Below are 25,133 nucleotides of genomic sequence, written 5' to 3'. Positions count from 1 at the left end.
CTGGACAAACACATATGCACACACAGAACAGCAAACACATATGTATGCACTCGAGACAGAGACACACAAGATTTTTGACTTGAAGGCCGTATGTCTGCCTGAACATAACCCTGCGTGGATAGAGACCTCCCACCACGACGAACATGTCTGCCAAACACAGCAGACAGAATGTACGGGAAGAGAAAACCAGAAGAAAAATAAAGTACTTCCTCTTAGCTAGTAAAAAGGGGTTTCCTCCAAAACATCTATTACCTCACAAATGAACCATGTCTTGGGTTGCATGATTATATTAGATGCAATCCCTGCACTGTCTTTGGTAACAAGCAATTCGAAGCTGTATATGTGATACTGAAACATTTTGTACATGTTTGTGAGAGATTTAAGACAGAAAAAAAATGTATTCACATGTGATGATATATACACATTCTCTACTATTATGCTGTCTCAATGACTTTAAGAAAGGAGGGAGAATCTTCTGGAACCTACATGACAAGTGGAACCTGTATCCACTTATTGACAGAGACTTGAATCAGAGGTTTGGGGGGATTCTTTGTATTTCTTTCCCTGATGAAAAGGTGGGATCATACAAAACAACACGGTGAGGTTGTTAAGAAAAGTTTTGGATGTTAGAAAGACCTAAATGTACTGGTAACTCTGCCTCTAATAAAAGCCCATTTTTCTTGATGAGACTATGGGGAATACAGTGTGTTTCATTAGCCAAGCACACATAGCTTTATTTAGACTCCCAGATTCCTCTCTGCCCCCCTCAGAGACACACACAGTGTTACTGTGAACCCCGCACACACCAGGGGGTTGGTGGGGTATGAGTGTGGTTGTGCAGGGAGGGTTGGGCATGCTTATACATACTGTAAGAGTAAAAGCAGGGCGCATTTACGTGCAAGTTTGTGCAGGAGTGTGTGTGTCTGTGTGCAGGTGTGTGTCCCTGTAGGTAGTGTACAACATTAAGGAAACTATGCTCTTGGAGACAGACCTGGATATGGACATCAGTATATATGGGGAAGGCTATATATGTGTGTAAGGTAAAAAATAAAAAAAAAATACAACATTCAAGGTATCCAATTAATGAGCCTTTCCACTAGTGTGTTGCTTCATCTATTTTCCGCCTACAGTACATCTCACTTCCCTTCACACTCAGGGCTCTAGGTTGAAAAAATTTAAATTGGCACAATAAGCTGATTAACAACCCAGTGATTCTTCCAGGCGCTAACGAAATATTCCGACACAGGGAGCTGATGGTTGCTACAAAGGCCGCTCCTCTGTAACATAAAACACCAATTTGTGGGAAGAAGTTTTCTTGTTTTTAGGAAGTCTTCAGTGGTGATATCAGATGTGGCCTGAACTGTCACAATGCTGGTGAAGAAGACTATGTCAACTGAAAACTTTAGTATTCTTAAACAATGTTATGTTTGGCTGTGACAACAGCTCAAGATATCAGCAGCATAGAGTCTGTAGTTGGTGTATGGCTAATTAATTACTTCTAATGAGCTCCATTTGTACTTGGCCCTTTAGTGAGTCCAAATTTTTGAACCCAAATTTAAGATGCCCGTGGTTCAACCAATGGAGTTGTTTTATCTACGTTGCGTCAAAAAGCCTTCTCTCAGGTCTGCATGATACAGACTCAGTTTGATTTACATCACATTTATTTTCTGTCAGTTTTGTTGCACATTTAGCACAAGACAAATTTCATGGAGTTTGGTGACATCCTGAGCAGAGGCCTCATCAGACTTATCTGTGAGGGCACGCAGGGACAGTAAAAACCAAGTGTCAATAAATAAAGTTTACTGTCTTCTAACAGAAAAACACTGATACTGTTTCGCACTTGTTAACTCAGCAGAAGACGAAACGTAATCATGCTTCAGGTTTTAAAATATATTGTTAGGGGCCAACTGACCAAAACTGGCATTACTCATTATTCTCGACTAACCTCCTTTCAGTAATGTGGGTATGTTCAGTGAATGAATTTCTCATTTGTACAACACATCTAAAAGAACAGACAATTAGGGAGAGGAGAATCTTAAATCTCCCAGTCCCATGCAACATGGCCACACACAAAACACACAAACACACACACACATATACGCAGACAAAAGTAACATACCAATGGGCAAGCCAATAATCACTGAGACGGAGGCCTTGAGATCACACAATCTGCCTCAACTACAACTGCAAAAAATTCACAACAAACATGCATAATATGTTTGAGTGTGTGACAAAAAAGCAAACATGATGCTACTGGGAATACTCTGACACATCTAAACACACACACACACACACACACACACACACACACACACACACACACACACAAAACAATTAAGCCATGTTTTTGTTGTTGCTTACACTGACCCCTAGGACACCTTATTCTGTCAAATGTGTGTTTCAGCAAATATACCAAATGTAGTTACTGTTAATGAGAACAGTAAAGTGATTTCCCTGAAAGTGGGGTGTGCTTTAACTGGAGCGTTCTGTGAGTATGTGTGTCCTACTAAGGTTTTGAAGTACCTCTCATAAATGCAGTCTCATAGTCTCATGTAATAGAAATACAGACCATTTGTAATTATTTGGCAGCCTGGGTTTCTGAGTTTCTGCAGATAGGTGTAAGTAGTCTACAGCTGGTAGGAATGTCAAAGACAGAGACTAAAGGTAATGACTTGTCAACACATTTGGAGGAACTACTGCTGCTTGCACACACATCTTTTGTACGGGTGTCAATTACTGAAGTGAGGAGCAGTATATAAGAGCACCACATTGTCTGTACCGTGTAAAGAACTACACAAAGCCAAGACAACATAGAATAAACAGTGTCAACCACACCTGCAGACTACACAGTCCCAATAAATAATCAGATGCAAACACACAAATAACTGCAACACTAAAATGTTTTTTTAAATAAGTGCAAAGCCTCTAGTACACAGACAGATGAGCAGCTAAAATGTAGTTCGTTTGAAAACAGTGAAAAGAGCGTTCTATTGTAAGATTTACCTAAAGTGAAACCAAGTGATTTTATCTACCTGGGTGGATCTTACTGTAGCTTGGCTTGATCTACCTAGGCGGGTCGTCCCCCTATATGAGAAACAATGTCTAATGTTGAGTGAGCGGTGCTATGAGGAGACATGCCTTCAGTAAGAACCTGCAGATGATAAGACCAAGCAGAGCCCAGAACATCAGATACTAAACTACATCTCCTTGCACGACATTTTGAAATCCCATATGAATAATAAATAATAATGAATAATGATGGTAAAGTGCAAGTAAGGTGCTTGTTTTATCAAACTGCACTGCTCAGACCACCTCCTCCAAGACAGCTCAAAGCCACACTCTCCAAAATATTACTTTAACTAAGAGCTAAGTCATCCACAACTGTTGACTAAAAATATATGAGGTTCCTCTCTCTCAGGTGAGTGAACACCTGCAGTCATCATACAGCCCAGGAATGATATGAGTTCCATCTGCAATCTCTAATATTAGCAGTGCAATGCAAATATTTGCACATGGGTTTGAGAGTGAAGACAATAAATTACATTTTCCAACACAGCACCTGAATCTAGAAAAACACTATTCTAAAGTTCATACATTGAACTACCTCATTTGAAGTGTAAGCAGCACCCTAAATGGATATGACCACAGAGTATCTTGGAAAATTGCAGCAATATAAAGTATACTTGATGGCCTATTTTTACACACATTTTGCTCCACCACAACCAATTCAGTCCTCTATGCTGGTTAAGCTTGCTATTACAATAAAGGATATAAAATCCTGAAAAAGTTTGTTGTACCAAAATAAAGCACTCATAATGGAAAAGCAGGTTCACTATGCTAAAGCTGGCAGATAATGCCTAACACATAGCCATAAGGTGCAGCTGTTGTGCTCCAATTTTAGATTCACTTTACATCAAGGGAGAGGAGAGGAGAGGAGAGGAGAGGAGAGCAGACTCTGCATCATGATGATGTTATCATAAACAAATATTTACACAAATGTTGTCATTAATTATCCATGTGCATGTGCATGCACAGACTCACACACTACTACAAAACAGTACATCAGTGCACCTCTCTCTTCACTCTTCTCTCCACCTCCATCTTTTCCTCCTGTATTTACAACCTCATGTAATTTCCCTCTTTCCCTTACTCACATTGCTATTCTGTCTTTGCTTGTTCATTATCCTCTTTCCTCTCTCCCCTCCATATCTACAGTGTTTCCTCCCCTGACCACAGCTAACCTTCCATGCTTTGTTCTAACATCCATCTTCTTCAGTCACCCATTGTCAATTTCTTTTTCATCCCTCTGTTCTTTTCTCCATGTCTCTTCCTCATCTCTCTCCTCTACCAAATTCCCATTTCCTCCCCTTATATCTTTGTCTCTTGTTCTCCTCTGTCCCATGAAAGCAGTTATAGCATCAATAAGAAAGCCCTTTGTCTTTTTTCCTCCTAAACAACACATGCATGTACGCACAGTATCAGGGCCATTTATTCCCAAGGCAGCCCAAGGCTCTGGTGTTCCCAGATCTCTTTGACGAACAGGTCAGTGTGGCCAATCATGCGGCCCAGAGAGGCGGGATGTGGGTCAGTGTAGCCAATGATAGGCTGATTCTTTTCCCAGAGCGGCGGGCTGATTGACAACTGGTGCTGGACAGAAGTCAAGAGGGTAATTGTCAGCCGACTCTCTCTCTCTCTTTATCTGTCTGTCTCACTTTCTCATCGTAGAGACTCCTTTTTTTCTTCCTCCCTCCTCCTTTTCTGTCTCCCCCCTTCTCCCCCTCTTAGTTCCCCTCTTCAACCCACTTCCTAGCCCCCACCTCCCCTCCCTAACCCGCTTTCTCCCCATAGCTCCACAGGGATTCTCTCATTGGCTGCCCTTCCTGTCCCTCAGGAACGACTTTGTGACGCTACTGGCCGAGGGCTGATGCCAATCTCCATCCCCAGCCCACCCCCCGGGAGCCCCACCAACTTCAATGGCCTGTGTCAAACACACACATGCAAACACTTCTAGTCAGGGGACAGGGACAGAAGCTGATTAACCAAATACTTTTATCAGCAGTAAAACCGCTCTCTCTGCCTGCGTGCATTCTGAACAAAACAGCCTTAAAATACATAAACACACACACTGACACACATCCCAAGCACTGAGCCACTGGCCAGAAACACCAGGCCAGTCTGGGGTTTGGGACAGTGTGAGTGTGTGTACATGCATGCTTTTGTTTGTGAGAGTGTGTGTAAAGGGACTGAGGTAGCAGAGGGCTTAGATGGATGGCAGAGAGAAAGAACAACCAAACAAGCCTGGCGGACAAGCTCCATCGCCCTCTCTATCTTTCTCTCTCCACTGTCTCTCTCTCTCCCACTCTTCCCCTCATCATTTTCCCTTTCTCTTCCTCTCTTTTGGTCCAGAATTTTGTTTTCATAGTTTTTGCTATTCTCTTACCTTCCATCATCATTGCTTTTTCGTCCCATCATTCTTCCGTCTGTACCTCCATTGCAAGAATCCTCATCTTTTCATCCATTTTGTCCCTCACCCTCTCTTTTGTTTCTCTCTGTATATGAGCTCACTGTGGTTTTTAACCATGCTGTGCCGTCCCACCGAGTTGCTATGCAACCTCCCCAACATCCCCAAACATACCCCCAACATAATATGACAACATAAACACACATGCTCTCTCACTCTCTCTTACATCACCCCACCCCCAGCCCCCACCCCCACACCAAAGGATTGAGTAAAAAAATTATTGATCTAAGACTGAAAGACATGAAAGCCTGAATCAATCATCAGTAATACAGGTATAAAAGGCTTTGTTGTTGTCTTTTTTTAACTCTACTCTGTGTTCTTACTTCGGAAGTGGCCCTACTCTCTGCACATAAATAAACAGACCCAACCCACACATGCAATGTCCATGAAGTACTACAATAAGACCAGGTCAAAACCTAGTATGTGACTGGACTATATATGGTCATTGTGCGAAAATGAGGACGTAGTTGAAAACTGCCGTGGAACTGCTGTGAATAACTTCTTTCAATAGAAAGAAGTGACGCTATATGTCGCTATATGCTACTTATCGTATTAACGTCATCATGTTTTATGTGCATTGTGCCAACTGTCAGCAGGTTTCAGCCCTTTGTCTGTCTGTGTCTCTCCTACTCTCTTTGCTCACATATACAGTATTTCAATACAGATGAATTCCCCTTAAAGCTGTTCTCATTTACATGTTTTTCTGTTTCTGTCAGACAACGCAACAAGTATGAAATAGTGACTGAAACGCAGCCCTTTAAGACTACATGGCGCATGGCAATAGTAGTGACTGTGAAAAAAGTCACTAAAGGTGTCTGAAAAGTCAAAGTGTAAAAGTCACCAAGTTGGCAACACTTCCTGTAAACACTCCCTGAAAATGTAATGTAATGATAATGTTCACACCAATATATTTTGAAAGACGGCTGGTGGGGACAGTCCAACAGTCAGCTGGCTGACCACTGGTGTGACTTCACTCAGTCAGTCAGCAAGTCATTAATAATAATAGGGCTGGCCCCACTGTCGAGGTCTTGTCAATAACAGGAAACACACACAAGCTTTTTAAACTAAGAGCTGCTTATTAACAAACAGCAAATTCACCTCCCTCAGCACCTAGAGAGCATAACACTCATTCTCACACACAGACACACACTCAGACAGCGCAGAGTTGATGTTCAGGGCCAAACTACACAGCTTGAGATTAAAGAGCCTCTCTGATCTGACATTTGTTTTTCTGTCTGTCAGAGAGAGTGCGGCAGGAAGAGGAATCAATAGCAGAAGAGAGGGGGAGAGGAAAGAAGTGGTAAGTAAGGTGACTGACGAGTAAAGGGAAAACAAGTGGAAAGACAAAGATAAAAACAGCGTGGAGACAAATTTAAAAGGGAAGTCAGTGAAGGAGAGGAAAGGTGAGAAAGAGTTGAGGATGAAAGCACCAGTGAAGAAGGACGCGAGGTGAAGGAGGGCAGCGAGGAGAAAGATAAGGAGTAGGACAGAGAGAGAAAGAGAGGGCAAGAGGAGGAGAGGGAAAGCATTCCTCTGGAGTACCTCGACTCTGGGGAAGGCGCCAGAAATAACTGAACTAGAAGTTCCCCCAGCAGCCTCCAATCACCATTACAGACAGGGACACACACACACACACACACACACACACACACACACACACACAAGTCAAATACAGGCACCGAGTTCACCATTAGAAGACTGAGCTCCAATATGAGGACTGACTCAAATGTTGTTGAGACAAATAATGAAGTACAGCAGTTATAGTGAATGTTTATTTACTAACACCCACCCACGCACAAACACACACACACACAGACACACAGTAGAGGGACAACAAGAGCAGTGAAGGCTGGAGGGTGGAGAGGTGGGGAGGGGTACATAATTGTCTTCTCTTGTAGTACAGGCTCGGGAGTGCTTTTTGACTGAAGACACCAATTTCACGCTAAGGCATTATTTAGCTTGATACAAACTTGATTAGACTTTACAGGAGGAGAGAGAGAGAGGAGAGAGAGAGAGAGAGAGAGAGAGAGAGAGAGAGAGAGAGAGAGAGAGAGAGAGAGAGAGAGAGAGAGAGAGAGAGAGAGAGAGAGAGAGAGCAAAAGAGAGAGAGAGAGACAGTGACAGAGGAAAGGGGAAATAAACAGCTTTGTGTCATGCCGCATCGCTGGCGGACAGATTAACTCACTCGTCACTCTCCTTCTGGGAGTAACAAGAAAAATATACACACAGCGCGTGTGCGCTTGGAGCGTGGCTGGTTGTTTGTTTGCTTGAGTAGACGTATAATCAAGCATCTTATCCTAAATGCAAACTGTACTTTCCATTTTTGAAACAACCCAAATATCTGTTCCAGATATTTGTCTTGCACTTAGAACTATTAAAACTGTGATTACAATTTTGGCTTTTAACCACAATTGTTCATCTTTGCAGGGTAAAAATTGGAGGATTTTCTTTCTTTACAAATCTTTACAAACTAACCATCCTAATAGTTCCCCATTGCTTCCTGATAAATGTTCAATAAGTTAAGGTTGCCTAGCAACAAATACAAACCTAGCCAGTGAGGAGAGTTTTTGCTAATATTGCTCAGCAACGGATTTTAGTCCCAAGAATGGAAAAATCAATCAACCGATGCTTGAAATGTAGTGACTCAGTAATAGATAAAATATGAACCAAGATCAAAATTATCAATATATAGAATCTCTACTGACACAGAGCCGTCTACATCATCTGTGCATGTAAGCAAAAGTGCCACACTGACTGCACTTTGGTTGAGTAAACCCACTGGCTCAGGATACTGTCCAGTATCAAGAAATGTATCTACAGATATTATTCTCCCAAAGAGAGCTATTATGTCAGCTAGTTAGTTATTAACTACATTGGCAAATGTAGTAATTCATTTCTTTAGGGTCAGAAAAAGTTGAGGAGAGGAGAGGAGAGGAGAGGAGAGGAGAGGAGAGGAGAGAGGAGAGGAGAGGAGAGGAGAGGAGAGGAGAGGAGAGGAGATGAGAGGCGAGAGGAGAGGAGAGGAGAGGAGATGCAAGGCGAGGAGACCGGGTGTGCTAGTCCCCAGACTGCTTATCAACTCTGAATCTAAGACAGACAGTACTTCTGCATTTTTAAAATGGGCCGGCACTGACCAACACACACACAGACAGACACACACACACACACACCTCCACACTTTTCTCAGCATGCAATCTCTTATTCTCTTTCTGCTCTGCCACTTCTCCTCCAACACTGTCTCCTTATTTCATTCTGTCTTGATACGGACATAAAGCTTTTATTAGGGCCCAGACATACAAAGAAGAGAGCACCTCATCCTCTTCTGCTGTTGTTGCTACACACTACAACTAAAGTCACTTTGACTCTCCTGAACCTACGTGTGCAATCATAAAAGTGCACATCTGCTCTCTTAGCTTCAGCAAGTCCTTCTTAAAACTTATTTATCCTGAGACAAATGTAGAGCAAAGAGAACATGACTTAAAGAGGGAACTTTTATCTTTTAACTGTTAACTGTGCAGCTCATCACTACATGTTAACCAGCAGTCACTTCCAGCTGGACAATACTAGTGATGCTCTTCTACAGAAAGGAGAAAATGTTTTTCCAAAAAATCCCTAGCTTTGTCTTTAGCTGCCTTTCTGAAAAAGTTGCTAATGGGGTCTGAATAGTCAGTAAATCCCGCAACAAAGGTCGTAAATTGGTAACTAGCAGTTATCTCCAAGCCACCTCCAAGCGGTTGCTAAAATCCTGATTTCATAACCACAGAGTCCTCCAACAAAATCACCAAACACATATGTTACAGACAACGGCTGTCCCTAAAGAAGTACAAATTCCCTAAAAGTGGTCTACATGAAAACTGCTGTGTATCTGATGTTCCCTGATGACAAAATAGAAAATGTTCATGCTAAATCATTTTGAAAGAGCAGCAGCCAATACTCGGCTGACCAACTGTATAACTTCATCACAAACTCAACTCCATCAATCACTCACTCTGTCCCGGACATTCGGGAATCTATTGCACAGTGCCACTTGAAAATAGAATATAATTTTAAGATGCAAAAATGGGTCAAAATAAATTTTCTTACACATTTCTATTCTTTCTTATTCAGTCTCTCTGGCTCTCTTGCTCTCTCACTTTCTGCTGCTCTCTCTCTCTCTCACGCCATTGTATGTGGCACAGCAGGACGCCGTTGCCTTTTGACTGGGAAGTGAATGGCAAAGAGCTGGAAAAACCAACTGAAGACTCAAACACTAAAAGGAACCATTGGTATGTCTATGGTGGGGTGCACTACAAAGACCCGGCAGAGTGTCCAATAAAAAAGGAACACAACACAAGCAGCTTGTTATGTTGAAGACTCCACGCTCTGAGGACAATGAACATTAGTCTGGGTCCATCGTGTGTGTGTTTGTGTGTGTGTGTTACCAAGCGCAACAGGACAAAGGCAAAAAGCAAGCTGAAATAAAAATAAACAAATGAATAAATGGGCACAAAAATGAGAAAAACTTTTCTGAGGCCTTGGCGGTTTGTGGAACACGTAACTTTATTTTACAAAGCTTGTTCAAGATGGGAATGTTGCTCCTTTATTCTACATTGCCTTTTTGTATATATGGTTAAACACAGAATTTGGGGTGGGGGTCACAGAGCCGGATCGATGTCTGTGTAAAGGGGCGAACTGACATGGTGGGACAGACGCCAGTGCTGATGTGTTACAGGTCATGCCGCTGTACCATACCTATTAAAATTGGTAGACATGCAACCACAGTGTTAACAAGACAGTACAGACAGAAAAAAATCTTCCTAATCTACTCCTGAAAATATACATGATGCTTTTTGAAGCTCTATCAGAATAAGACAGATGGGATACACTCAATGTTTATATGACCTAACTTAAACAAATCGCAGCAACTGTTTGGCCACAGGAAAAAAACAGAATTTGAGAAAGAATAAGTGTTTTGTCTGAAAGCCTGAGCAGACCTATGGGTTTTGACCCGGTCATACACAAGGAGGTTACGCAGGGTCAGACCAGTAGGCATAAGGCTTGATCATTTCTTACACACTCACACAGATTTTCCATTTCCCAAAAGTCACCCCTTCATCAACAGCAGTGTGTGCGTGTGTAAGAGAGATAAGGGAGGGAGGGTAGCCCAATAAATATATTATGCATCAGCCAGGTGTGCAGAGGGGCACTGTTAATTGCCCCCACCACTAATGTTTAATGTACAGAATAGGAAGGAGGAGGGAGGGGGGAGAGATTATGAGAGGAAGGGGGTAGAAAGCAGAGTAGCGGGGCGGAAGGTGTGGAGGGGAGAAATGCAGGATGCTGCAGGAGAGGAAAGGAGGGAAGAGGGGGAAAGAGGTTGAATAAGGAAGAAATTACTGCAATTAGGTCCAAAATAATCAGCTTGTATTTCTGTTCCCATACCGATTCTACATAATTTATCAGAGATATGAATGTCTGCTGGCTATATCCACATCAGAGTCTTGTCAGTGAAATCCTTGCATCTCCAAAGAGTCAATAACAACCTTTTTTCCAGAAGTAACACCCAGTGCACTTTTTAAGCAAACATGGATTTTTAATGTTTAAATATTAAAAAATAATAATAACAAACCACAATAAGTGACTCTTTATAGGGCTATAGTTACTCCATAATACTGATTATAAATAAATATTATGTAATTCATTTAATGTAAAAATAGCAACAGAATAACATTTGCTACTTTGACTCTGAAAAGCTGACTTTTTACTTGCCTTTATTATCACTGTAAATTAAAACCTTTAAGGATTTTGCACTATTTTAAGGCGTCGCTGTGCTATAGTAACTTGTGATCAGCATACGTTATCACATTTACACGAAAGACTAAATGAAAGATTAAAAAATGATTCATAACAAAATGAATCTTTACTTGCTTTACTAGTTAGGTATCCAGTAGGCTTTAAAGCAAGAGAACAGACACCACAGGACTTAAGACTTAATTAAACAGCCCATCTAAACAGACAACCCCATCTAAACAGACAAATACACTGCAGGCAAATAGTCAGTGTTGAACGAAGAAATGAGTATAATCTCTTAGTAGGAGACTGCAAGCGATTGCACACATAAATGCACACACACGGCCTTCAAGGAAACTTAGAAGGGCCCATGTCCCATGAGAGTATCTCGTGATGGGGGATATGGGCTTGGCAAGCTAGGTCTGGATTGAATCTGTGTGTGTGTGTGTGTGTGTGTGTGTGTGTGTGTGTAGTTACACCAGCATCATCTTTCTCGTCTAAAAAGATGAGGTTATGGGCATGCACAGAGCTCAGCTACACTGCGCGTGTTTGTGTGTGTGCATGTGTCTCCAGAGGGGTGGGTGTGCGTTAAGGTCCAGTGAGTTTGCAGCTGATAAACGAGGCTAGCTAAGCCGCTACAATGGCACAGTCCTGGCCCATTTATGCCCTGTTCTCACACACTCTCACACACATGAGTACATGCGCAACCACACCAGGCTGGCCGCTGATAAGGATTTGTCACTCGCTGGCATACACACACCTCACTGAGGGACTTCACCCTTTCTGGACACAGAGATGAATTCATACACTCTCTCTCTCTCTCTCTCTTTCCGCAGCTATCCTTGTTGGGACATTGCACTGACTTCCATTCAGGGCTACTAGTCCCAACATCATAGGTGTGAAAGTTAACAAAAATGCATACGCATATACACACACACACACCACAGCTAATACCTAACCACACCTACCAGATAATATGAATCAATTATATCAAACAAACCAATTTTTCGCGACTACAAATGATGAAGGATGGTTTTTAATCCGGATCACCAAAAATATTTGTTTTATTTAGTAGACAAGACTGTTGTATATGATTCTATTACAACAAGCAGTTGTTTCTACCGTTCTGGTCACTTCTTAGTGAAAATCAGAAAGTTTCCTTAAGGTCGTTAAATATATGTACTAAAACCTTAAGTTTTCTAAAGTTTTCTTTTCTACGAATCCCAGCCAAACACAAGAGCTTGACGTTTGACTGCGCTTTCCTCTTTTCTGTAGGTGTTTTTCACAGGAGACACGTGACTTGCCAGAGTAGGAAAAGCACAGGTGTTACCAATACCACACTGGCTCCATTGTTCAGTAAGTTATGATAGCATGAGAAAACCTGCACAACACAAGACCTTGAAACTAAGAGAGCTAAATGGAATTCAGCCGTTCGTTTTATTATTCACAACTCTGCTTTTCTTCTGTCTTTAGTGAAAAAGGTTTTTTTTCTCAGTTACATTCTACCCTTCAATTGGCTTCAATTGTGCAGTAATTTGGTTTTAATTGGGAGCAGATCAACATGACTCCTGTTACATTCAGTGCATGGTGCTGCTGGGCTCCACCAATCAACAATTACATTATCTTGTTTTGTCCTATTTAAAAAAACAACTACCAAAAACTCAAATCCACCCCCTGCTGAGAAGTCAATGGAATTTTTAACAAAGCTTTCAGAAAGCCATTTAATGGTTCAGCAAGCCTTAATGCAAAGCCAATACAGGCTTTTATAAATGAGTTATTCAATGTGACTGTATGCATGCTGATTGTGCCATTGCTAACACTATTTATAGCTGCACTAACAAAAACAAGATAAGCTGTCAATTTTTAGTATTAATAAAAAAGAGGTTTAAAAGCATGTACGGTGCCCTCAAACACCTTGATTCACTTAGATGTACCTGCAAAAAACATATTGTTGTCTTTGCGTAATCCAAGCCACATGTGTAGTGTCTCTGAGTTTTATAAGAGCCAGTTGCCCTATGAAAGTCTCTGTGCTCTGCCAAAGGGTGACATTAAAACTGATCTAATGGTAAAGCCAGATGGGGAGAGAGAGGCAGGGAGAGAAAGAAAAATAGACAGGAGAGTGAGAAAGGGGAAGAGAAATGAGAGATTAACTGTACTGTACAGTGCATTCGGAAAGAATTCAGACATTTAGTTTTTCTTTTTAATAAATTAGCGAAAATTTCTCAAATTCTGTTTTTACTTTGTCATTATGAGGCACTGTGTGTTGATTCATGAGGGTTACGGTTTTTATTTAAGCATAAAGCAGCAACATGACAAAATGTGAAAAAATTGAGGGGGTCTGAATATTTTCCAAATGCACTGTATTATACACACCACACGATCCCTCATACGACTGCTGTCAGATATTGGGATAGGTGGACTCCACAGTACTTATATGAATGAAAATGACTACTGCACTTGGACCTGCTGCACACATGACCAGCAATTTGAACTGGTCAATTTTATTTTGCCTTTGTAGGAGAACCCTCAGTAGATTTGCCAACCATCAAACTGGCTTGTAACTTGATGACATTTCCCAGCACAATTAATTTTTACCCACATTTGGCGGGTTGGCGGTTGTTAATTTCAAGTCTTGAGTAGTTAATTGACAATAACTTTAACTCCAGGCAATGAATAATTACTATCTCAGAGTCTCTTATTAGATTTAAATCACATACTTACATGAAACATCATGCAGCTCTTGCCAGTATAAAAAAGTAAGATAGTGTAGAGTACAGCTGAAATGATTAGTCCATTGTTTGATTAATCAGAGCAGAATCTGCAGCTGTTTTGATAATCAAATTCATTTTTCACTTCTTACATAAAAGTTTCTGAAAAAAGTTTTTGAAAAAAGTTTTTGAAAGATTTTAGACTGACAAAAAAGCAAGCTGGAAAACTGTAATTGGCATTTTCACTTTTATGAAGTTTTAAAGACCAAATGATGGATCTATCCCCAGAAAATGATCAGCTGATTAACTCATCATGAAAATAATAATAACATAACAAACAGCAAACTTAATGCAAACAAAAAGACCAGGGTTGCATTTGTCTTTGTCGTTTACAATGTTATTCTTATAAAAAAAGGAAAGTCTAACTTCCCAAAAGGATTAGTGTCTAATCTTGTGTTAACACAAAAAGTTGTACAGCTTTAGGAACAATTTGGTCAAACATCAAGCAGTTTAAAGGTGAACTCTGAGCCCTACACATGAGCATGTCTCTGCACCTGTGATTCCTGCTTGGTCAGAAGTGACTGTATGACTGCGAAAACCAGTGCAGTCAGCAGCTGCTGTTGTTTCTATATCATGTGTGTCAGCTGAATACTCTAAAAAAGCTCTTAATAATTCAACTGAAAATCTGTTTATGTAGGACAAAAATGTACATAAGCTGGTGGAAGGCGGTGGAACCAAAATCAAATGCGAAGGGATGTAAAGAGGAGATTAAAAGAAAGAAACAGAGAGAGCAAGAGATGTAGAAAGGAGGAGATCAAGTGGAAATGATGCCATTAGCCCACAAGAGCTCAACTCAACACACCGACAGTAAACTCAACACCCCCCCTCTCTCCCTCTTGGTCAAAGGACTCACTTGGCTCCACTAACCATAAACACTCTAAACAAACCAAGTAAATGCTAAAAAGAAAGTGCTCCCTCTTTTCTCCGGTCTCCAGCCTTCCCTGCCTTCCCTCCCCTACATCTCCTTGTCATATGCGCTCAACTCCCGTTTAATGTCCTGCAAATGAAGCGGATTTATTAATGTGTAATTAAGTAATAATCATCACTACATAATGCATGAAAGGCTCAAGGGGGTAAGAGCTGTGAGAGAGAGAGGGAGCAAGAGAGAGAGAGAGAGAGATAGGAGGTAGCGAGACTGCAAGAGCAGACAGAGAAGGAGATTTTTGCTGCCTCGCCTCACTAAAGACACACATTAAAAACGGATTAATCCACTGAAATAATAGTTTGATAAGAGCGAAGCCGCGCTCTCTCATTTCTTCCTCCTGCTCCCCCCTCCTTTTCTCTCACCCCATCAGCTAGTTTCATGGCCCATCATCATGCCATTAGTCCGTGTTCAATTAACAGACCGCAATTAGTTAAGTCCCCCTACTGTTGACAAGGCCTAATCACTGTAAAGGCTGGACTGGTCAAGTAAATCCATCAGAGGAACTGAGCCGCAGTGGTGAAACATGGAGAAGCAGTAATAAGAAGACTAATACTGCTGTTTGTTATAGTTTTGATCACACTTTTCTGTGGCTATACTGTTTCATTAAATGGGTATTTGTATATGGTTCTATATATATATATATATATATATATATATATATATATATATATATATATATATGAGAACATAATGAACACTGATATTGACATAACGATTGCATGAATTTTCATTTATTATTTTATTTATCATTTATTTTCTGCACTATTGAAAACTGCAATCGAAAGGGCAGCAGTATACAGAACTGCATTTGCTTCCTTAATAGAAACAGCAAAAAAGTTTCAAAATTTGTCTTCTTATAAAAAATAAAACGTACCCTGAAAAAGAGAAGCAGTTTTTTTTACCACATTTAAAATCACGTTGCAATGGACCACACAACCTTCCCCACTTATAATCACAAGTGGTTTTGTTATTTGTGGGTATTGAGTGAATAATGACCCTGATATCCCTGAGTAGGTAACAGGCTTGGGCAATATCCTAAATGTAATGCCTCAATACAGTCCAGCCCAAATACTGTGATACACAATATTGTGTTTAGGGTTTTTTTTATATACATAATTGTATTTTATTGTATTTGGGGTTTCAGGTATAAGTAATGCTGCTACTAAACAACAGTGCAATACTATTTTTTTACATGCCAAGGTACAAGATACAGTGCACAAAGCAGTGAAATGAGGGTCGGACTCGACAGCGGGAAAAACCAAACAAAATTGATATTATGAAAAATATCACATATGGTGGGAAAGATCACAGTATTTAATGTTATTGAATATCAGCCCACGCCCATTAGGTAAATTGTGACAATCTAAAATGACAATAAAAGATCGCCATATCACCTATCAGCTATGAATGTCATTTACAGAAAAAGCAATCCTTTCCAGGCCAGGGCCTTTCTGAGTCAGTGCAAATCTATGGCAGGAGATGGATGAAGTGGGACTTTGTGCTTGTTTGTTATTGTTTTAGCATGCCTGGCTGGCCAGTAAGTCCGTGAGCAAGCCAGCCAGTCAGAGTTGGGTGAGCAGGTGAAAGACAGAAGAACATGAAAACACAGATAATCCCCCGGCGATGCTCACCTCGTCCTGGCCTCCATCAGTCTCTCCCCTCTGCCCACTCACCTGCTACTACGCTGCCCCCAAACACCTCTCCTCCCTCTACCCGTTACCCTTCACCCACTCTTTCTCCTCCATCTCTATCTATCTCTCCTACAAGCCTCTCTCATCTTCCCCCAACGCCAAGTCTTGCCAAGCTGTCAGAGGGGCAAGGTGTGGAGGGCAGATAGCAACGCGCATGTACACACACAGATGCATGAGTACACATACACAAAACACACCGTGCTTATGCAAGCTAGACCACAAGGGCTATGTTACCTTTGCTGCACACACACAGTGGTGGTCGACTGCCTCAGCTTTGCTTCGCTCTGCTTCGCTTGGCTGCCTGACTAAAGCTAAGCTCTGGTTATCCAGGCTGCTGAGGTCTCACACACACACAGACACACAAGGCATCCTTGTCCATGATGCATGCAAATACAAATATAAGAATGTGCATCTTGCAAGCATAATCATGCACACACACACTCTCTCACACACACTGAGAGAGCGATGACAGAGCAGCAGCGGACAGATTCACTGGTCCACAGCAGCTGATTTGTTCACTGACAAAGTGCAGCGAGCATCAACAACGCTACAGCAGGAGGCAACAACCACATCCAACCACATCATTCAGATCAAATCAACGATTCATGCGATACCACTCGCATGCTGAAACAATAAATAGACTGATAGTTGATTTTGGACACTTGTAAAAAAAAATTATCTGTCAGGACCTATCTAGCAGTTTTAGACATTTCTGATTACAGCTTTAAAAACGTGAGGTTTATCTTGCTTTTCTTCATATCAGACCATTATAAATTCAGTGCCTTGTAGTTTATTTTATACTGTGAATCATATAATTTTAAGACAATAGTTGAGACTCTGATGTCCTCCGATAACCGTTCACATTATATTTGACACTTAAAAGGCTAAAAGATTAGTTAATTTTTTGAATCAAAAACAGCAGTTGCAGCCAAGAATCAATTTCCATTTGCAACCATTTACTGTCCACCACTATGGCCTTCAAGCATTATGGCCATGGATAGATAATGTATTTATTTGTCTGCATACAAAAAAAAAATAGAAAATTAGAAATATAGCCTGAAAAAAGTGCCAACATACAGAGAAGAAAAAATGTAGACAATGACAACTAGGACAATTTATAGGCCCTTTTGTGATCCTGTTAGTTGAGCGCAAGATTAACAAGTATTGGCAGTGCTCATGTTAATCTACTCTATCTACAGCAAAACAGATATGTTGCCATTTGTGCATGTGTGCATCCATCAACATATTTAAAGACCTTTCCGTGGCTTTTTTAATACCATTTCTTTAAAATGTCTACGAGTGTAGAGAAAGAAGGGAAACTATGATGGTAACAGATTGTGCTGCAAAATGCTTGTCAACCCAAGACCACCAGTAAGACACTATGTAGTGCTTTCTCCAAAATACTTTGCAAATTAATGCATGCCAAAACTACTTTCAATTTTGGAGACTTAAAATTCCCTTAAAATTTCAACTTTACAAGATGCAGTATTAAATGCATCCAGTGTTGTTATTGGCCACAATAGGCAGTTATTCTTTTCACACCGGTTAAACTTTATGATGGATATGAAGATGGGCTGTATCAACTGAAAACTGAAACAAGCTTCTCAGTAGATTACTGAGGAGACCCTGTCAGTACTTCATGTGTGGCATGTCCGTAGTCGCCTGCTATTGACAAAATTAATCCCACCCCACCTCAGAAGGAACAGACTTAACTTCATACCCTGCAGGAGAGGCTGAAATCCTGCAGCGAAGATCATGCTGCTAATCAAACCAACCACCCCATTTGAATCGCTGTCAGAAATCTGCTTCTTTCCCCAGATAGTCACAGAACAGGAAAGTCTATATGATGGGGGAAACGGAGGAGGGGGTGGCAACCACATGGTCAGCTCGTCCCGTTGCCCATCTGGGTCCCATACAGGAAACATGGAGGCCAAGGCCACCACATGCCCTCATGCATGATGCCCACTCACCCATGCACAGCAATGAATACTATTTCATGGGAGTGGGAAACTGAGGCTTCGTTTTGCAAGAATAATAGGCTACTTTTTTTTTTATTATTGATTTTCAGAAATCCCATAAACAATTTGGACTGGAATGAATTTTAAGAATTTGAATCTGTCAGTTCCAGCATTTATGTCAAGTCTTTCAGGATACTGTTTTTATGTAGGAAGGTAAATCTTCCACCTGGGAAGTTATTTCTGAGAAAAAGGAAAATGCCCAGATATCCACAAATATTCCCAAATATCAGATTAAATGCTTGTGAGCCAATGTAGCCAACAATCATGGAGTGTGACTTCCAGAAATAGTGTGGAAACCTCGTAAATTCGGGTTTTCAGTCACATTTTGATCCCAGTTTGTGGTGTGAAAAGAAATGTGAGGGAGTCTATAGAGCTGGGGCTAAATGACTTGATGGGGTCAAACGGTCACATTTACAACAACAAAGCAGCAGTGTGCGGTTTAGGAAAAGTGCAATAAATCACAACATGTGAATAATCCAGACTTCTGGGCCATTAACCGAGTGAATTACACGATCCACAATCCAAAGAGCCATGCACCAGTGTGCCATCCTCCCTGCCCTACAGTGTGGCAGCTAATTGAAAACAATTAGCCGTGTGGACCAGTGGACACAGAAATTACACCGCAGCTCTCTGAAAGCTTTTTTTTTTTTTTTTTTTTTTTTTCCCTGACAACGATGCGAGCATTTGAAACAATTTGTAGACAGTAAAATTAAACTACAGCGTCTGTTTCCCGTTTTAATCACCTCAACAGTGCGGTGGCCATTTACAAACAATTAGCGAGCCAACACTAAAAGTGACTTAACCTAAGTGACATTGATTTACCTTTGATGTAAAACCAGCTACACGCAGACTACCCTCAACCCTTTGGGGGGAAATAAAATTAAATTAGCTGACACAAGGCACCAGAGTTGGGCAATGAAATCTTAGTCATGGTTTTGGTCGCTGGCTCTTTCCTGACTCCAGAATTAAGTGTCAATTTGCGAGGCACAGAATAAACAGTTTCTTACCTTTAACGGAGCGCGGCTTGGCCTGTTTTCGTCTAGACATCTCTGCTCTGGAACTGCTTTTTCTTTTTTTCTTTTTTTTTTATAAATCTTCTAATTGTTTTTGTTCCGTTCCGTGTTTTCAGCTCACCACACAGGCGAACACAGTCAGGTTATCTTCCCTCCTCCACTTCGCTGCTGCTTCTTCGCCTGTTGCAATGCGGCAGCCTCGGTCTCTGAGCGGGTCGCGGTCGTTAGTCCACCGACAACAAACCAAACGCACCGGGAGCGAAGCGGACCGCAGGCGGCACTGGTGCGTTTTCCTCCTCAGCGGTCGCTGCGGTTCACGCAACCTGTAGAATAAACGGAACAACTTCACGTTGTTTATGTTGTTGTTGTTGTTGTTGTTGTTCTCTTCTTCTCTTCTTACCGCGGCGCCGACAGCCTCGCTTTTCTTGTTTCTCCTCTTCTTTTTTTTTTTTTTATCCTCCCCGGACGCGTTTCGCTCCTCCGCTGCAGCCCGGACGCGTCAAACACCTGAGCAGGTTGAAGTAAAAGTGACAGCGGCACCGTCCGAGTGTGAGGTGGCGGTGCCACAGCGGGACGCGGCGGTCCAGGTGAGAGGAGAGGCGGCGGACAATGTTTTGGGGAAATTGCTTTCAAAAATGAAACGTGGCTTCTTCCCCTCCTCCCTCCCCCCCCCCCCCAACCGCGCTCCTGGCTTCTTCGTTGGTGTGCGTTTTTTTTTTTTCTCTAGTTTATCGAAACTATTTCAGTCTGTTTGGTTTTTCATTTCCCTCCCGGAAAGCGGCACCGATCCGAACCGACCAACCGACTCTGTTCCGTCCCGCTATTCTACACTAGTGGTGCTGGTGGTGGTGGTCTGGTGGCATGGACATTGCGCTCTTCCCCTGCATCTCCACCCCGAGGGGACTACTGCTTTTACTACCCACGCTTTCTTTTTGTTAATATTTCCCAATGCACTGCCGGCGGTATTAATAGCAGCCTAATATTTCTACCAGCCTAACCCTTCGCTAGCCTCTGTCTCCCTGCTTTTTCTTTGTCCTGACTCTGGCTACCAGTCTCCCTCCTCCTCCTCTGCCTGCCTCTGCTGGCGGGGCTGCGGCGCAGACACACATAATAAAGCCAAGGCAGGCAGTGCTTGGCTGGAAATGTAGCCGCGTCCCAGCAGGGGGATGTGAGAGAAGGGTCCCGGCGGGGGAGCGCTCTGATCCCGCAGGGAGCAGCTCGGCACAGCCCGGGTTGGCTGAGGCAGAGAGGCAGGAGAGAGGCAGGCAGGGCTGATGGAGAGAGAGGGGAGGCAGGGGGAGAGTTAGGCAACAGCGCCCAGCTGTGGCCGACTGGCACAACTACAGCAGGGACTCGGAGACTACAGGGGGAAGAGACCGGGAAAATGTGGGTCGGATTGAAGTGGGATGTGGAGGAGGTTTTATAGGTTAAAATGTATTTTGATTACCGATTTAAAGTTGACAAACACTCAACAGCGAGTGATTGGTTATGTCATCAAGTGTTCAGGTGTCAAGTTTTGAATAGGCTATAGACACTGCTCAGCTGTGGATGATGGTGCAGTCCACACCAAGCAGTGTCAATACCTGACATTCTCAAGCCACAGTAGCAAATGACAAGACTGTGTTTTGTTTTTTTTTATATCTAGCAACGACCAAAAGTGATTTTCCAAACTGCATAGCTTGAGTATCTGTTTGTTCAGAGGAACAATGGGATAGCTATGTGTTATGGGTGGACAGAGGAAACAAACTAGTCACGGCAAAATTTGGTAATGAATTGCCTGCCTGGAGTTACAGCAGAGCTGAAGGAGCTCTTTTGATCTTTCTGCTCCCTATTTACTGTAATTCCACTCCGGTAGCAGGAAACTAGTTTCTCAAAAATGTATTTTTCCTGCTTGTTGGAAATTCACCCAAAATGTGTGCAGCTGTTGAAATGTCTATGCTGTTGCAATTTCTTGGTCACAAATTGAGTTCAATAAAGTTACCTTCAGTGGGTTATTCATTTCCTTCGATGCATGTGTTCACACAACTTCACCTAAATGAGCCCAGAACTGACCGTGCAGCTGTGGTCGGCTTTAATCAACACCAAAGCATCAACATAAGTTAATTTAGGGGTCAGTGTGTGTTTCATTCATGAGCAGCCATTAGTCTCCTTGTCTGCAGCGAGCCTATGTGGATTTCAATGTTTTGATGCGAATATAACTTTTCATGAATGGAACAAAAAATGGTTCACAAGTCTTACAGTTTAATTTAATTATATGCAGACATTCTTCACTTTGTATTATTGGTATGCATCTCCTGTACAGGACCTAAAAGTATTTTAGATGTGCATATCATTCCTCCTCTTCAGAGTTATGGTAACAATGTTTTGAGTGATATTGTGTGAAAGCCTATAGGTCAGTTCTGCTTGCTCACTACCTTCCCAGTGCTGACAAGAATTTGAATTAGATGTTTTGCCCCTAATTTTTTTTTTTTTTTATATCTAATGTTTAATCCACAGATTCAGAAAAAGGTCTAAGGCAGAATAGCAATACTGAGCTTGCAGGGAACAAAGGCATAGATTCACCCTGTAAGGGTTCGTTCCTGCCATAAAATTTCATCGTATTTTGGAATATCAGACATTGTTTGCGGTGGATTCATTTCTTAATGACAGTTTCTGACTGGATTAGTTTAAACCTATTAATTTAGGCTGAGCAGAACCTATCAGTGTGTAATGAACATTTTCCCCACTTTAAATCGTGACCGCATGAAATGTCTGTTTCCATCCAGTTATGAGAAAACACGAGCATAGACCTTTGTGTTGCAATAATTTACTGTCAAAGGTGCAAAATCTGTTAAGCCATTTCCTTAAAAATACCTCCTTCATTGCCCCTTTCTGTCGTGTTTTTTTCCCTGAGAACTGCTTCTCCATTACAGGGCACTTTCTTTCATAGTGAGAATAAAACATTTGACTTACTGTGTGTGTGTGTGTGTGTGTGCATGTGTGTGTGTGTGTGTGTGTGTTTGTGTGTCTTCTTAAAAGTTCCTTTATTTCCAGTAAAGGAAAGAGGGACACGTCTGTGTACAATATAAAGGAGACAAAGAGGGAAAAAATGAAAATCACTGGGTGCTTTGTTCTTCACACTCTGCTCCAACTGAGCGCTCTCTGACCGCAGCTGAGCTTTTCCATGTTCTCGCTCCCCTCTCTCTCCCCTCTCTCTCTGTCTCTCTCTCTGTCTCTCCGACTTTCCCTCTCCTCCCTCTCTCTCCCTCTCTCTGGTTGTCATGGATAACTGGGTAACGTGGAGCTCCCTGTGCTGACCAGCAGGACCACTGCCCTCTGCAGATTGAGCCTCCCAGCCCACCCCACCACCCCCCACCTTGTCCTCCCATGGAGAGACAGAGCAGCCTTTAAGATTGACCCCCTGCCTGAGTTTGGGAAGGTGGGGGGCTCTTGTTCCTGTAATCCCCCCTCCTTCCCACCCCCCACTCCCCCCTCCCTCCTTGCCCCTTCCAACCCCCCCATCCCTCCTGTCTCCCTCTGTCTCACCCTCCAACCTTCACCTCTCCCTCCCTATGAAATGAGTGCACGCCAGGAAACTTGTGTGTGCATTTCTGTGTGTGTGTGTGTGTGTGTGTGTGTGCGTGCGTGCAAAGCTCCCCCAGTGTGACTGCGGCTGGCATGGAGGGGAAAAACCCCTCTCTCAGTGGTTGGTCCCCCCTCCACCCCTATCCCCCCTCCTCATTTCTGCCGGTAAATACAAAGAGTGGGAAAAAAGCCCACATTACAAGCTCCTTAAGGGTCAAGGACAGGCCCCACTCTGAATAGCTTCTAAGAGTCGTATTGTTGAATCACATAGCTAGCGATTACACCCTCTGTCATCTCTGCGCGGATTTGGCTTTTTTATACACACAACAAGAGAACATCAAGTAGCAGCCACTGAATAAGTCAGCCAACAGACATGCAGTGGTAACTGATACAGACAGGACAGCAATGGAATAAACCTGGGGCTGATGTAGAATTACAGCCCCAAAAAAGGGGATTTGGCTTAAAGATTTCATACGGTAACAGCAGTCGCTTTTACTGTGATGTGGAATGTGAAAGCACAAAGATTATGACAGAAAATAAGATGCCAGAAGAGTGTATTTTCAGACACACATTCTGCAAAAGCTGCTGTGGTAAGACTGTTTCACTAAAAGAAACACATTTTTTGATCCATCCATGCATATAGTTTATGTCACTGTGTCTCATGAATTTAACAAGTTTTATCTAAACTCTGCTACCACCCACCCAGGGAAACTATTTGTAGTAATATACATCAATACTACTGTTGACTGGCTATTATATTTAAGAGTTCTCTGAGGCATGAGTAAACCAAGTTAAAAAATAAAAAAAATGCAAGCAGTCCCAGGCACAACTAAAATATTTGTTTGCTGTTTCTTTAGTGTTGAAAAAAATGTTTTATGTGTTATCTGGTGGGAAACTTTCTAAAAGATTTTAATAAGATACATGTTATAAGTAGGACATCCAGCTCTCTGCATTGATGCAAACCTGAGCATCAGTATTGTCCTGAACTGTATGAAAACCAAAGTTAAGGGGATTCTGGAAAACCCAAGGTTATGGCTGATACGAATGACACATATGTCAGGAGGGGATGGGACCCTCCTCCTGTATATTAGGCTGACGTAGAGATCCGGGGTGGTATCTCCTACTGTAGTGATGTTGATAGGTTTTCAATGTAGTGCGTCCCTGTGACCCGCAGGTGGTCGTTAGAGCGGGTCCCCGAGAAAACTGAGTGGGTCCCCAATAAAATGTGTGTTTTTTGACAAATTGTAAATGTGTTTGAGAATATGGTTATGTTGTTGTATGTTGAAACTGCATCTGAAAATGAAACAAATAAAATTTCAAATCCGAAAACTTTATTCACAAAACGTGACGTGTTCCCAGCAACATAAATAGCACCAAAATAAAAGAAAGTTGAGTACTGTATAACATGTAAACTAACATTACATGAGTCTGTGGCACCAAAATGAATGATCACATAGCAGTGTTGAGTGTAACAGGTGCACAAACCAGTACACAAATGTTGCATCACTATGACTGTTACCAAAATAGCACCTAAATCATCTATGCCGTATCAAGTAAATTAAGAAAATGAACTGAGTTAATTAATGTGAAACTTTCATCATAAACATGAAACTTGACTAAAACAGCAGCTGTCCTCTGAAAGTTTGGTGATACAATCAAATGACAAATAAGTTTTTGATGTATTACAAGCAGCTCAACAATCAAACACTGTTTGATACTGTACTGTACTGAAGTACTTATCAATGATTACTTGCACTTCATAGTGTACAGCCTCCTCTTCTTGACCTCTTTCCAGTTGCCCAGTGCCTCTTCAAAAGGGAACTCTGACCTTTTGGGCCCCAGGTTAACCTTGAGGAGCTCCTCT

At 41.9% G+C, this 25,133-nt stretch overlaps 1 protein-coding gene across 4 annotated transcripts in view; it reads right to left on the bottom strand.

Moving 5' to 3' along the window:
* Window positions 1-20,960, bottom strand: part of znf423 (zinc finger protein 423) — a 145,088-nt gene extending 124,128 nt beyond the window's left edge. For 3 of the 4 annotated variants that reach the window (XM_071505967.1, XM_071505987.1, XM_071505996.1), the window contains exon 1: window positions 19,700-20,959. In XM_071505967.1, the coding sequence (XP_071362068.1) occupies window positions 19,700-19,739 (40 nt within the window). In that variant the 5' untranslated portion in view covers window positions 19,740-20,959. Of the gene's footprint in view, window positions 1-19,699 lie in introns of all 4 variants that reach the window. The other variant, XM_071505977.1, reaches the window with a different exon arrangement.
* Between the last annotated feature and the right edge of the window lie 4,173 nt (window positions 20,961-25,133).

This window comes from Trachinotus anak, unplaced genomic scaffold, assembly GCF_046630095.1.
Source record: "Trachinotus anak isolate AG129_WGS33_773 ecotype Australia unplaced genomic scaffold, CSIRO_AGI_Tana_v1 ptg000002l, whole genome shotgun sequence".
NCBI lineage: Eukaryota > Metazoa > Chordata > Actinopteri > Carangiformes > Carangidae > Trachinotus > Trachinotus anak.
Note: the sequence above shows the minus strand (reverse complement) of the source record. Positions and strands in the feature narration are given on the sequence as shown.